Source organism: Symphodus melops (assembly GCF_947650265.1).
Source record: "Symphodus melops genome assembly, chromosome: 17".
Lineage (NCBI taxonomy): Eukaryota > Metazoa > Chordata > Actinopteri > Labriformes > Labridae > Symphodus > Symphodus melops.
Genome location: NC_136707.1, coordinates 11,476,711 through 11,491,996, shown reverse-complemented (window position 1 = coordinate 11,491,996; position 15,286 = coordinate 11,476,711). Strand labels below are relative to the sequence as shown.

Here is a 15,286-nt window from a genome sequence, read left to right as displayed (position 1 = left end):
CTTTTACAGTCATGTAAATGTCTTTTAATTACACGTGGGAATGTTAAGAATCTTATTAAAAAATGAAAAACAGCTTCAGATGTAGCCAACAGGGGGAAGTAAGCGATTAAAGAATATAATATCTTGTAGTTGAAGTAGTACTAAAATGGGAATTCTTTGTAAATCTATAAAATGCTTGGAAAAAACATGACTTGTGAAAAAACTATTAAGTTGATTGTAAATGGGGGATATATTACAATTCACCTAAATAATCTGTATAATAATATAAACCTATAATTATCATCTGTCAAGTCCTATTTTTTATAGTTTATATACAGCAGCTCTTTTCTAGTCATTTGACGACTCAAAGCGATTTTACACCACATGTCACACCTACCCATTCAGACCCATTCACACACTGTGATTGCTACGTAAGACAATCAGAAGTAACTGATCCCATTCAAATCCATTCATATCCGCAATGTCTTTTGAAGTGTCTTGCCCAAGAAATAAACCTCAGACATGTTGCTCCAGAAGCTGGGGATCAAACCCTCGACCTTCTTGTTGAGATACAACAACAGCCACAGCTGCCCCTATGACCTTCATTGGAAGACCAGACTTACTATTCCGCCCTCTGAACATTGTTTCATTTTGCTATCTAGTAAGTTACCTATTTGCGTATTATTGTCTACATCATTTCAAAATGAAGTTGTTTAGTAAAAATAACAGGGAAAATAAATTTATCCATAAGTGACCCATGCATGCAACTAATAATTGAATTACAAGAAAATGCAAACAACAAATTATCAGCCAAAAAATATGCCAGCTTTCACTCGTAAAAATCCAATAATGTTGCAAAAAAGAAAGCCTTGTATTATGGAATGGATAATGCATAACGTGCAAATAATCAAACATGACAAAATCACCATAAATACCGAATTTATCACATTTTAATATCCACTAAATGCACATTTTCAACATAATTTTTCTTCTTTTTTTAATTATTGCCTTATTCCCGTAAATATTCCGATTGAAGTATTAACAGTAATTTGCATTTAATCTGTCTTTAACTTTTTTTTAAATTGACATTTCAATGAGAAATCTCTTTTGCGCAAATTATCAACATTTTTTATGTGCTGCATGTACAAAGGTTAGCACTGGTGCCTCACAGCAAGAAGGTTCCTGGGTCAAATCCCTGCTGGATAGGGTCTTTCTGTGTAGAGTTTATATATATGTCAACCATGTGTTTGACTGACGGCCAGTCCATGGTACACCAAGCTTCTCGCAAAATGACAGCTGGGTTCAGCTTCAGCCCGTCGCAAGCCTAAATAGGAGTATCTGTACAGATAATGGATAGATGTACAAAGGTCCTATGGGGCATGCTTTCTGTCCCCTGGTAGATTATTTGTGCATTGCAGGGTTTCGTTCATCAGTTTGTTTGTTTTTTCTTTTAGGATACAAAATTGATCTGCAGTTCGCTCTTTTGAGCTCTGCATTGCACTTCCTCATCAGGCAGTGTGCGGGGGTCTGATGCAGATATTCTTATCTCTGCTGAAGTAACAAACAGTCATTAACGGTGAATTATTACACATCTCAAAGGGGATATAAGCTTGGCAACTTCAAAGAGAGGGTCTTTGCAGGAAAAGGCTTTGATGTAAGGTGTGCAGGAACTCTTTCACAGCATTACGAACCAAGGAGCATTACTTTTATATAAAGCCTTTGTGCATATTCCAAGTCTATGCAGAAAGTCGAATTGAATAGATAATATCGTGGTTAAGGAATTGCTTAGTTACAGTACACAGTGGGATCAGCATGTAATATGATTATCTCCCATTTAATGCTCAGCTAAATCTAATTCACATTTTTATATTCTTTAAAAAGGTTTCTTTTCTCTCTCTCTCTCAATAATTAAAGTTGATCTTTGCGTCACAATCAGGGCCCACAGATGTAAGCTAAAATACATTTACAGAATGGACTCCATGACAAAGTTCAGAGTGCGAGTTAAATGTGTGAGGAATGTGAAACAAATCTATCTACATCTTCACACTGTGGGCTCCATGCTCCCTCCCACCCCACCTGTCAGAGACGTAGCTGTGTGAACTTTGTCTTAGAAAAAGCTTGGATATTTGATCCATGACTCAGGGTGAGAACTGATCAATCCTGTCTTTGTAGTTCAGTACAGTTCATCACTCCTCCTCCTCTCGGTTTAAGTGACAGAGTCTTATTCCATTGATTGATATGCCTTTGATTTGGCTCTTTATTTCAAAGGAGGGGCAACCCGCTCTAAAAGCAGGAATACACTGTGCAATGTTTTCGATCGATTTGAAAATCTCAGACTCAACCAACAGATTGCCGGTTGGGAGTTGGACTGGAGGGGTGTATATCATATCCGTGATTGTTGCCCCCTGTATACGACACGACTCACAATTAAGCTGAAATTCGGCCCGATTCCAAAAATTCTCGTAAGACAAAAATCACAGTGTATACCTACCTTTAGAGACTGAATGCTGATGAAGTCTGAGCCTCTTTGCCTTTAGTAAACTCGGTCTTGCCAAGGTTAAGTCTTGCATAGTAAGTGAATTCGTTGATTGTGTGGCCTATGCTCACATTTATACTTTTTTTTTTTTCTAAATTAGGCCCTATGTTCCCATTGACAGGAGTCAGCCTAGTTAAGGTCATGTTTTGTGTTGTTTATTCAGAATTATGTTTCCATATGTGTTACTTATTGTCTCTGTGTTGCAAATCCTCCTCTCATCTCCACCTTGTGTGTCAAGCCCCGCCCATGATTACCCGCACCTGTATCTCATTTCTCCCTGACTGCCCTGTGTTTCCTCCCTCGTGTTGCCAGTTCGTAGTGTTTTCCCTTGTGTTACCTCATCCTAGCGTTCCTTTTTCTTGATCTTGTGTATGGCTCCTGCCTGCTCCTCTGGTTTTGTTTGCCTATCTGACTGACCGTGTACCAAACCTGCTTACAATAAAGGATTGATTATTGAACTCTCCTCCTGGGTCTGCATTTGCCTCTGTATCATACCTGGCCTTGTTTCACCCATGGGAGAGGAATAACATTACAGTAGGCAATATAGTGCCGCGCTGTATTGGGCAATTTCATTCAATCTCAATCTTCATTTATCGTCCTGCTAATCCAGTGCAACATATACATACATCTAGATCTAAGGCCATGTTTTACTTTTGTTGCTCCAACTACAGCCTGAAACTATAACCTGTTAAAATATTAAATGAACACAAACATAACCCAAATCTAGGTATTGAAAATGCCAAAAAAAAAAGGTAAGAATATGAGCAAAATTACTGAAAATCTTGTTTTTCTAGCTATTAAAGAGTAAACAAACATTTTTGGCCTCTTTGAACAGGGAATGTAAGGATATTGTGCAAGAGATTAAAAAGTTAATACATGTAAGGGTTGACTGAAGTTTGTCACATGAAAAATAAATTTGCAATCTCCACTTATAAATAAAAAATAGTATCAGCATTCATCGCAGATTTTAGGAATGTCCAATTAGAACCTGTTTTGCTGAAAAAAGACCAAATGACTGAACATTTTTTTTTTGAATGACTAGAGTTCTATCTTTTTTATAAACTAAGAATATTGCAATGTATTTTAAAGAACAAGTTTTCATACTTGACAGAAGTGCTAATGCCACTGACTCTAAAACAATGAAATACTGTATATGAATAACCATAAGAAAGCACCATGTGAAACACTGAAGTTTTCACAGCATCATGGTTCTTGGTTAGGCTTTTGTAAAACAAAGTGACACTGTCTGTCTTTTGCTCTACTCATCTACATGTGTCATGAGTAACTTTTGCTCTTTTTTGGTGCTTTAAATACAAAATAAGTCCTTTAGTTTAAGTTTCAGTAACTCTCTAAACAACATCTATGTTTTTAGGTGTGTTGGCAAAGGATAACATTGTTTGAACCAAAGCAGGTGTGTCAGTTAGAAGTAAGTCAGGTTAAAAACTCATACTTGTACCCAGGTTACATTATTTTTAGGTGAGATTATTTTTTATTTTTTCATAACATTACATCACAAACTCATGTAAATTAAAAAAAGTTGATGAAAAATTTATGTCACATGGGACGTTTTGTGTCAGCTCTGTCCCTCATCATCTGACACTCCACTTACCCTTTATAACCATATGCTATAGCCTATTGAAACATATGTTTGGAGTCTGACTGTATACAGTTCTGCAACTATGTGTGTTGACCTATTCACACTGTATTTGAGTCCAAGATTAACGAAAAATAAACATGACATGTCCTAGTTTATCATGGGATTAATATGTTCTGTTTCTTTTTTCACTTTTACTGTCCAACCCAGTCTGCCTTAAAACAACATGAACTCTGGCCTCATGTCAAAAATAATCTTACAGCACTAACATTTTCTCATGTCACTTCAGCCCAATGGTCTCATGAGATCTGCACTGCCTCAAGTGAGCGTGCAAAGAACGTTTTCCAGTTAACTTTCTGGCCAATAATCATTGGTCTGTGAAATGAAAGGTTGGAGGGTCTGAGTGGATCCTTTTTGACCTTTTTTGAAAGCAAAATCTGCCCAATAACAAGTGACCCACTTAGCCAGAAATGACGACGGTCTGCAGTGGACCTCAGCATGGACGCAGCTTGTATTAACAGTACAGATAAAGTATCAGCATGCATACAATGTGCTGCGTCACTGAACTATTTCTCTCGGCATTCCTGCACTCCACCAGCTGTATCTCCCTGCTTTAATCTGTCGGTCTCGTCCACTAAAAATACCCTCCCTCTCTCCTTCTTTCTCGCTCCGTCTCTCAGTTCTCTGCTCTCATACAGAAGAATTCCTTGTCTTTAGGGACCATGACTACAGAGGGGTGTTACCAAAGAATTATATTAGAAATAGGGTGTAACCCACCGCCATAAGTATAGTGTTCTTGGGTGAAGTTCTGTCTGTTAGAAGAAGTAAAAAGGAAAATCAGCATCTGCAGCTGTAAAAGTTCATATACTGTAACCTTCTTTTGGAATAACAAAGTGTATTGTGAGACAATCAACAGGAGGCTCTTTAAGACTGAGTGGTGAGTAGAATTCTTGAAAATGTAAGATATTGTCACAATGTTTGTGCATTCAACTACAGAAATGACTGAAGACAATCCCTCACTAACAGAATGTGTCAAAAGGGAGTGTAAACTAAATTGTCTCTTGCAATACTTGTAACTTTTGTGTGATAGCTGCTGACATTACTAAACTAGCAGAGCTAGTGGCAATTTGGAAAAAGAGAAATTTATGGCAGGGAAGATTTTTAAATGAGATGTGACAATCCTGTTTTAGTGTTAGATTTTCTTTCATAGTGGTGTAGCTGTCTAATTGCACTCTTAAAAGTCAATCGCACCATGTAAAAGTGATTATTCCTCTTTTATTCACCTTCTCTTTAATGACAATTAAGAAAAAGACCTTTTGTCCCAAAAGTATACATGTTTCTTTTTTCTTTACATTACCTCTTCATTTTTTTCTTCCTATGCTTGGAGAGGTGTCAACAGCAGGAAGAGAAGAAGAGACTTCTGGAGGAGGATTGGATGAGAACATCCCAGAACAAGGTGATTTAAGCTACACTGTTCTTCTCAGTAATATAAATCCTCCCCGAACAAAAAGTCTTGCCTTTTTGAAAAACACACTTGTTCACCTTGTAACACGAGATGAATGAGAAAATTAAAGATTTCTAGAAGAAGGGGAATGATTAGTCTTTAACAAAAAAAGAGCTGCCTACCAAGCATCTGAGTAAAGGGCTGTGATTAACTTTTTAACCCTAAAAAACCCCACAAAGGGATAAAAACACTTCAGTGTAATAATTATATTCTGTTTTCCTATTAGAAAAGAACCCAATATTTTATAGCAGTGAGCTTGCTCTTTCTAAACATATTCAGTCTTTATGCGAAGAAAAGCTAAGCTAAAGGGCAGCTGGGGCTTAGTTGGTCGAGTCAGTTGTCTCTCAGCCGGAGGGTTTGGGGGCTCAATGTCCAGCTCATGCAGCCACATGTCCAAAGTGTCCTTTAGCAAGACACCTTAGGATACTTAAGGTGTAAAGAGGTTTTGAGTAATCAGAAGACTAAAAGCGCTAAACAAGCTAAAGTCCATTAACCATCTAAACAGCAAGTAAAGCGTGGTATCAATCCTCTCGTCTTTAAAGCTCATCCGAACAATGCAATTGTGGGGTTTGAATCAACCCATTTTGTCTACATTGTTTCCTCATGTCCAGCAGCTTAATTTTGAAAATCTAACCCTTATGTGTTCCATCCTCATGTAAAGTAATGTCATGTCTCATGACTGTTGCCAAGCTGTGCTGCTCAGCAGCTCAAGTGTTCAGGGAGGGGTCCCTCTGATTTAGTTTGGCTGATTTACTCCCAGCAGCACAAGATTGTTGATTTACAGCTGGAGAACCATGGAAGTAATACATACTAATACAGTGATAATACATTAAATGGAAACTCTGGATGTACAAGTGTTGGAAAGTGTTAAGTATAAAGTGCAAAGTAACCGAAATTGCAAGGGAAAGTGTTGCTGACAAACAGGAGAAAAGGATGTTGAACTGGGTTGGGGATTCTTTGCACTGAGCCTTTATGCATCACATTAACTACTCCAATGCTCCCTGCAGGACATGCTTTAAAAAAATAAGCAACACATAACAACCTACATTATCTATGTACCCCAGTGCTGCTTCATGCATACTGTAACAACCTCCCACACAAACAGAGTGCAACACATATCTGCTTTCTCCAACAACCCTTTGCCTTAGGGCGAGTGCACTGCTGGCGGCAGGGACACATCATCAACCACTGCAGCTGAATAAGTTTTAGCCTAGAGATATAACACTGCCTCTTTTTTGTGGCAGCTAAATGTTAGACAGAATTTGTCACTTTCTCAAACTCGAGCCCGAAGGAAATGTCAGCATTCCAAGTAGATTTACTTTAACCACTATTTGTTTTTTCGTTGTCCCACCTGACACAGATGTGTGTTAAATGTATCTACAGTCTGAGTTCACCTACAATCTTGACTACCAGGTCTCAGTTTGTTACACCTGACACTACAGGCTTGTTTGATTGACAGATTGTTTTTGTTCTCAAGGATCTGCATGGCTTTGCCTCTAGGCTTTTTACTGTCTCTGTCTGACAACAGTAGCCTGCTTGCCTATTTGACACAGAAACACTGATTGTTCGACAATTGCTTGGAAGCCATCTGAAGAAGAAGTTGGATGCCTTTGCTGTGATAAAAGAATTTTAAGGCAACATTAGCATTAACACTTGGTTTTAGCAAAATAAATAGTTCACTTTTTTTCTTTTGGGAGGGGGTGACATCACCAGGGTAATGCACATATTTCCTGCTTTGAATTAGTTAATGCTTTGAGATAGGAGAAGAACCAGTATAGAAGCCCAACACTACTAACCAATCAGTTTTCTTCTTCACAAAGTACAGTATATTGTGAAGGCTTTGACTCTGCCTGAGTAGAGTAGAAGTATAGCCTTACCTCCAATATCTGGAGTAGGTTATGGGTTGGCTGATAGGGTGATGGTTACCTTGTTTACACCATACACCCACTGTGTGGTAGTTCCCCATAGGGATGATGGTCCTTAATTTTATTAGTGTGGCTAACATTTGCCTTTCTGCACTTCTCTTTTCTGGATTTAGGGGAATTCACATTCGCCGACACAACTTCCACATAGGCCACATGTACTGTAAATGAGACTACCTTCGAAAAACAGAGTCATTTTCCGTATTCATTTATAACAAAGTTCTCCGTTCAGAAAGCTTTGGTAAGCCAACATTAAAACGGATCAGCTAAAACCACTGAAAAGTTGTTGGCAGTTTGACTTTTTAATGAAACAACAAATTCAACAGCAAAATGAGGTGAAGGAAATGTCTGAAGCACAAATGTCTGTGTGGATGGAAGATGAGGTGGGGTTTTTATTCCAAGTGACCCTAAGCTCTAAAGAGTACATTTCCAAAAAATGTCAACAGGGAGTGATAAGCACAAACAGGAATCTGGAGTCTGTGATTGTTGTTGGAGTCCACCTACTCATATACTACTATTGACTGAAAGCTTAATGTACATGTACGTAAGGTCAATTTTTGGAAAGACCAGCAATTTATTAGCTTACATGTCAATGGTGCCATTTCCAATAGTTTGAACTCTGGGACCAGTTTTCAAATCCTTGTTTTTTCAGACACCAAAACAACCTTTGTAAACGAACAGCCAAAATGTTACAAAAGGTTGCTGTTTTTGGAGGTAAATCGTTGTAGTGCAAACAGGGCGTCAGAGAGTGGTAATGGTAGTCAAAAGTTGTAAAATACTGGTTTAAAAAATAACTGTCCAGTCTTACACTTTTCTATACTTACTACAGACAACAGCAGCACTGCTGTAAAATAGGGGTTAAATGGCATTTTATTGTTGATTTCACGTGAACTGACCAAACATTTATTCCTATCCCATGTCTGATCATTTCTTTTGATTTAAACACAGGGATTATTAAGAAGATTTTTTCAAGAAGTACTATACAAAGTTCTAGATGGTGTGACTCAGAGAAATAGCATGACTGAGACTTTCCTTCAACAGCCTCACGCATTGACTAGTACTAAAAGGCAAAAGAAGTTCACACAGCTTTGTGTGCATAACATAAAGAGCATATTTAAGAAGCAGTCACAAATGTATTACATCAAAGTGTTTGTTTGACATATTCCTTATGTGGTTGGCACTGAAACATTCATGGTTTTAAGTTACACTCTGTAGGCACACAGCTGAAAATATCCAAGGTTCACATGTCTATTTCGCAAGATGCAAATATTTGCAATGAAGCCATGAAGGAGGGATTACATTATTTTTGTCACAGATACACTCTGAAATTGGCCATGACCAGTTTGGCTAGAAGGCAGCCATGTGACAGTGTGATTGTAGCCAAGGACACAAACACACATCCAAGTCAAAGTGTCGTGTTCTTCTAGGCTACTGCTATGAATCATTTATGTTAAGAATCCTAATGTTCATCTTTGGTGTTGATTAAGGCTGTTAGCAATTTCTAGTTAATCACGGTTAGGTATGTAATTAATGCATGAATTTTTAAAATTGTGATAAATTCCATGCATCTTTCGGCACCCTGTGGATAAGCTCCTTCCGTGTCTCCCTGATGTCACACAGATAGAAAAGAAAACCCCTGCTGCATCTCTGAGAGTCTCATTTCAGTTTAAAAAATCTCCAAGACAGCTCAGTTATAATATCACCTAACATTTCGCTCTTTATTGTTCCATTTCGCCGATTTCAATTCATGTGTAATCTGTAATGAGTTTCCTTTTCCTTCACCTTTGATTTACAAGAAGGTCCTTCCCATATTTCAAAATAAAAGCAGGTTGAATTCAAACACTCACCTTTAAACAGAATACAAATTCAAAATAAAAGCCTAACGATGTTTATTTTTAAAAGCAAGTTAATTGAATTTTAAACATGCAATTAAAATGTGATTATTTGTGATTGTAGCAATTATTATTATTATTATTATAATTATTATAGTATTCATTTTTGTCTTGCAAAATGGTGCTTAAAAATTTCGAGACAGAAATAAAAAGCTCAAAGAAATTTTAGGATTTGAGATGTAGGGAAGGCAGCGGGTGAGTAAACAGCAACATGTCACCCTTTGGCTGAACTGCTCCTCAAAGCCTGGAACTTTAAAGTCTTGACTAATTTGGTAGTGAGTATAAAATAGGGGTCAGAGCAAACCATGCTACTCATGTTGGCCTCCGGCTAAGTTATACAGCACACAGAAACTAGTTTACGAGCTTTTTAAACTGGGTTATGAGTGTTTTGGAATGGTGTATCATGAATTAAAACATTTAGAACAGTTCTGCCAGTGATTTAGCTCTGCATGAGTAAATCTCATCTAAACATTTCCCTGCAACTACTGAATAATAATACAGAAGTCCTGTTTGTTTTTTATGAATTAAAGAAAACAGACAGTTTCAAAGTTTTTTCCAGGGCTTAAACTTACCCTTAAGCTTAACCAAGTTTGTTAATTATTCATATATTAGAGTCTATAGTTTGTACACCTCTGTTCTCAGAGGTGTCCAAAGTTTGAGTCATTAATGTTTGCAAAGTCTTTCCCATTCTAATTTATTCATTTATTTATGTATTTGGATTTTTTCAATGGAGCTTGAGTTTTATGAATATCAGTGTAAAAAAGAAAAAAGTAAACATGCTAATTTACAACATTGAAATTACAATTTACAAATACTTACAAAACTAAATGTGGCACCCCATTTGCTTCTTGTCATGGCACTGTTATGAAAAACATGTTTTGATTAATTACTTCAAAGGAACTTTGAACCTACTGTATGTTAAGCCTTAAATATAAAATTATGACAAAAAAATATTTAAAAAAATGAAACTCAATAAACAATAATTAATTAATTAATTTAAATGATTAATTTAGTTGTTTAACCTTTAATAATGGAGCGCAAGGCTGTTGTCTTGATATGCATGTATGGGACATTTGCTTTAGTGTACATATGTGTGTTCTTTTAGAACGGCACTATTTGCTTGTCCTGTGAAAAGCACAAAAGGCATAAAACTTCAATTCAATAAGGTGCAAAACCTCAATGAATTTAGTGCATTCAATACACCACTTCTCAGCCACTTTAGATTTCACAAGGCATGTTCTGTTTGGTAAGCAATTAGCTGTGTCTAATTTGACCCCAGACTTAAAAATCAGGGTAAATTAAAACCTTCAAAGCATAGCTAACGCCATTTAAACTTTCTAGATTAGAAGTAAAGAGGTTTATTTTATTATCTCAGTAAACTCAACTCGAAGAGGAAGTCATATGTGTTGAAGGGTCACAGTTAAAGGTACTGACCTCGAGTCAATCACATTCCTGTGAATTTGATGTCTCAGGAAAGCCTCTGGATTTTTTTTACATTTTGTTCCCCTTGAAGAAAATGATACTTCCATACTCAGCTAATTACTGAACAATCTCTCATTGCTCTACTCAACCTATTGCTTCTGTTGTTACAACAACTGAGAGGATACATACAATATTCTAGTGGCATGTGTAGCCTGGAAAACATATTTTTAGACCTCCCCTTTTAACTCCCCTTTTTGGCTGTTTCATGTTGTTGCCCCCTTCAAAGCCAAAGTTACTATATAATTTCAAAGGAAATACTGATAGATATAAACCACAACACGACTGGCTGGTGAAGAATTTCAACTGTGAGCCAGTATATGTTGTTACATTAAGCATTAATGCTTCATAGCATGTGAACTTTAAACCCCAACAAATGCTTGGCTAACTATACCGCCCCAATTTATGCTGTCACGTGACAGCAGGACTAAAATGGCTGTCTAGCAAAATAACCTCAGCCTGCTTTAACTTAATGGGGCTCAGCTAGTCTCAGCTGTGATAATGACTCCTGAAATATTTATGGTGAGGTACAGGTTTGTGAGGGCCGCAGAAAGAGAGAAGACTGTGTGTTTGTTATAAGTGTCTGAACATAGAGAGCACTTAGAAATGTCTTCTTTCTCAACTAAATCTTTGCCGATTTTGGACATCCTTTATACGTCACTGGTCACAATCCATCTTTATATTCTGACCAAATTTTATTTTATTTTTTTCGTTCAGGGTGTGATGTACATACTTAAATCAAAGCTGAATTTCATTTTCATCATATTGTAGCTTGACATTAACAATGTTCATTTTCTTTTTAGTGAATAGCAACACTGAGGATCATTTCTCTAATGGCAGAAAGGATGTTTCATGAGAGTGGGAAGGATGGCCGATCAGGTGAGAGATGGTAGAAGGCTTTACTGTAACTTATGATAAATGTATATGATCAGTATTTAGTGTGGTTCATATGGTTACCATAGCTAAAACTGAGAATATTGAGGTCATGTGTGAAGTATTTTTGATTTAAAATGATAGTCCCCTGAAGTTTATATTGTCCAAAATGATGACATTGTATGAGTGCTAAATACCTTGTCTGACTAAAGCCCTTGATGTAGCAGTTCTGAAACTGAGGCTAAATGGATAAAACCGGATTAATGAGTCATTTAAAGCAGGAACTAAGGCTGCAGAATTGCATCTATTTGCCTCTTGCAAATGCTGACCCCTTTATTTAATATGGCTCTGCCCTCGGGTTGTGATTTAACAAAGGGACTGAAAAGTAAGACTCAAGAACAATGTTATATTCATAGCTCCACTTACTTATTCCTGTGTGTTCATGTTTTATTGAGCTGAGGTCTGTGTGAAGTGAAAATATGCTGTGTTTTACTTATTGTGTCTCTTTATACTGTCCAGTTTGGCAGCTCACAAGCCCATAAAGCTTTGACCTGGAATTAACCTTTTTATCTCTCAACTGTTATTAACACCCAGACTTTAGAGAAATGTTTGGACAGTTTATTTAGATGAAGAGAACTTGTCCTGAAGTGAGAATTTTAAAATGTACATATTTTTCAGTAACAGCGCCTTGAGAGTTGTCTTTCCCCTTGCATTTTGAATTCTCAGTCCTATCAGGCATGGAATATTAAATGGACGAAATCAAGTAGAATGTTTCATCCCAAATATTTATAGGTATGTTTTCTGTTTGTAACAAGTAAAAGAAAACATACTAATATACGTATACTGAGGGAGATTGAAATCGGTCTACTGTGGACTTCATGCAACTATATAATGTTTATCTGTATAAATAAAAAAAATGAATTATTGTTTCAATGAAACAAAAAATAAAGGATATCAACATCAAAAGCCAATGTAGACCCAATAGACAGAAACGTATTTGTTTCATGGAAGCCTAACTCCATGTGTTTTAGTCACAGAAATACATTTACACGAAAGTCCTTTCTTAGAACTCAGTACAAGTACATTTGTTAAATGTGAGCAATTGAAACTCAATTGAAAAGCAAACTCTTTAGGCAGTTATTCGTTAGGCACATGTGCATGCCATTTTGAATTTAGGTTGTCTAAAAGTAACGAGACATAGCCTACTAATATAATAAAACCAAAGGAAGTGAGGTAAACATGTTGATCCATTAACTTGGACCAAGTGGACACCAAGCATGAAAGAGGTAATTGAAATTCCATTCTCTCCTCTCATATTTCAGTCCTTGGAACACTAGCTGTGCAGGTGGAGAGAGACCCTAAGACAGGTGCTACTGTCGTCAGGTCAGTGACCCCTGTGTCCACACCAGCTGGACCTCCTGTGGCCAATACTGTCTTTGACGATGGCAGGAAGAGTATCCATGCTGTGGGAGAAGTGGGAGGTCAACCCTCAACTGAAGAGCTCGGTCAGATCTTGAGCGTGATCGATGGGGTTGGCATGAAAGTGCTTTTGGACGAGGTTGACGTCACACCAAACAAGACAGGGACAAAGACAGGGAATGAAGATGCCAGGACAACTCCGGAGGGAAAAGTCCCATCTTTTTCTGCCTGTCATGCCATATCAGAGGAGGATAATACACAGTTTGACAGTACTAGAAGCTACAATATGAAAGCCGAGTTGGGGACAGACAACTATGCTGTAAGCATGGAAAATAAGGGGGATATAAATGAGGACAGAAGCATAACAGCAGTTGGTGACATTGCAGGAGAGGCTGATAATGTGTTCGATCAAAAGCTGGTGGAAGGCCCTGTCACTCTTCTGTTCCTGGGATACACTGATGACACAGCTGACCAGTGTCAGGATCCAAGCGACCATGAAGGCATGCTCACTGTGGAACGGGTGATGATCACTGAGGAAGGAGAGGAACATGTCTTAGATCCCGAACCATCACCGCTGGGGAAAGAATTCCCTCAGGAAGTGTTTCAGGAAGTTCTTCTGGAGGGGAACGGGGCAGGAGCTAAAGTCCAGGGAGAGGAAGGGGAAAAGGTTCGACATGATTCATCTTCATCTGCAAAAGCAAAGGGGGAGACCACTTCCAAACGCAAGACCTGTCAGTGCTGCTCTGTCATGTAGAAACATGATGCAGAGAAACTGCTTCATCAGTCTGATTGTTTCTACTTTGTAATTTTGAATAATGCATCAATGCCTTATTGACTTATATGACAGAAAAAACCTTTGCTTGGTATATTCTCACAATGGCTGTGATCATCCAGCGTTTCCAAAGAAAAACACTTTTATTATTTTTTAGCTTTTATAGCAGATGTGGACTGTCAGTCACTCCAAGGGACCATTCAAATCCACTTCCGCCCTCTGGTGGACATAGCTGAGAATTTCAACATCATGCACCACTGCAGGAATGGAGACGTCTCAATGCTTAAATCACAGGTGTCAAACTCCAGTCCTGGAGGGCTGGCTTCCTCAGACTTTTAGATGTCTCCCTGCTCTAACACACCTGCTTTAAACCAATGTGTTGTCATCAAGCTCTGCAGAAGCCTGATAACGAGTCACTCATTGGATTCAGCTGCGTCCGAGCAGGGAGACATCTAACAGTCTGAGGAAGCCGGCCCTCCAGGACTGGAGTTTGACACCCCTGCCTTAAATCCTGTCCTGTGCCTATAATCAGCCATAAATGTTTCATATATTAAAAACCGTTTGCCTTAGGAATAGAAAAAGCAGATGAAGAACATGTTACAGACTAGCCTAACTGAGTGTGTGCTTACTTTTCTTTAAAAAAAATGCTATTATTGAAAACTAAGCTTAATACATTAAATACTTTAAATACAGCTAAATACAACTCAGGGCTGTAGCTACCAGTTAGCACACTAACAATGTCCATGAATTTGGGGTAAATTTGGTGTTTTAATCTACAGCTCAGGAGTTTGAGATTTCACTCCTTTAGTTTTTTCACATATGTATCTCCTTGCAAACATTCTCAAAACAATAGGATGACATTTGAGAAATACACTTAGTTTCATGTTGAGGATTAGACAACAAGAAAGATAGTCTCTAATTCTACAGCAAGCAGCTGGTTCGATTTAGCTCAGCAAAAAGAAAAGACTAAATGCTCCTTGACAATGCAAAACACGTTTTATTAGTAATTAGGTAAATAAACACGATTAATTAATTAGCCATAGCTGCCTCTTTCTGTGTCTTGTTTTTGTGCTTTGCTGGTGAACAGTAACTTTTCATTCTTAAATTGAACCTTATTATTTTACGCACGTGATTGAACTTTTTGTATTTCTTCACCAGATTTTCTTTAATTGTTGCAGCTTTAAGACTGCATGTAAGCCATGTGAAATGTGGCAAAACATGTCATTTAGTACTTTAATTGTGAAAGAAACATTTTTTGAAGGGTTTTATTATTTGTATGTCTTTTATTTGCAACTCATTCTTTGCACTGGATGTTT

At 37.6% G+C, this 15,286-nt stretch overlaps 1 protein-coding gene across 2 annotated transcripts; it reads left to right on the top strand.

The window, feature by feature from the left end:
- Positions 1-4,790: 4,790 nt before the first annotated feature.
- Positions 4,791-15,235, top strand: LOC306838594 (uncharacterized protein). Of its 2 annotated transcripts, none has more exons than XM_079366885.1 (4): positions 4,791-5,046; positions 5,509-5,565; positions 11,710-11,785; positions 13,102-15,235. In XM_079366885.1, exons 3-4 carry the CDS (start codon positions 11,740-11,742, stop codon positions 13,950-13,952), a joined length of 897 nt encoding a protein of 298 aa, XP_079223011.1. In that variant the 5' UTR covers positions 4,791-5,046; positions 5,509-5,565; positions 11,710-11,739; the 3' UTR covers positions 13,953-15,235. The 2 variants fall into 2 exon arrangements, with proteins under 2 accessions (XP_079223011.1, XP_079223010.1); XM_079366884.1 differs by having other exon boundaries at positions 5,499-5,565.
- The last annotated feature ends 51 nt before the right edge of the window (positions 15,236-15,286 follow it).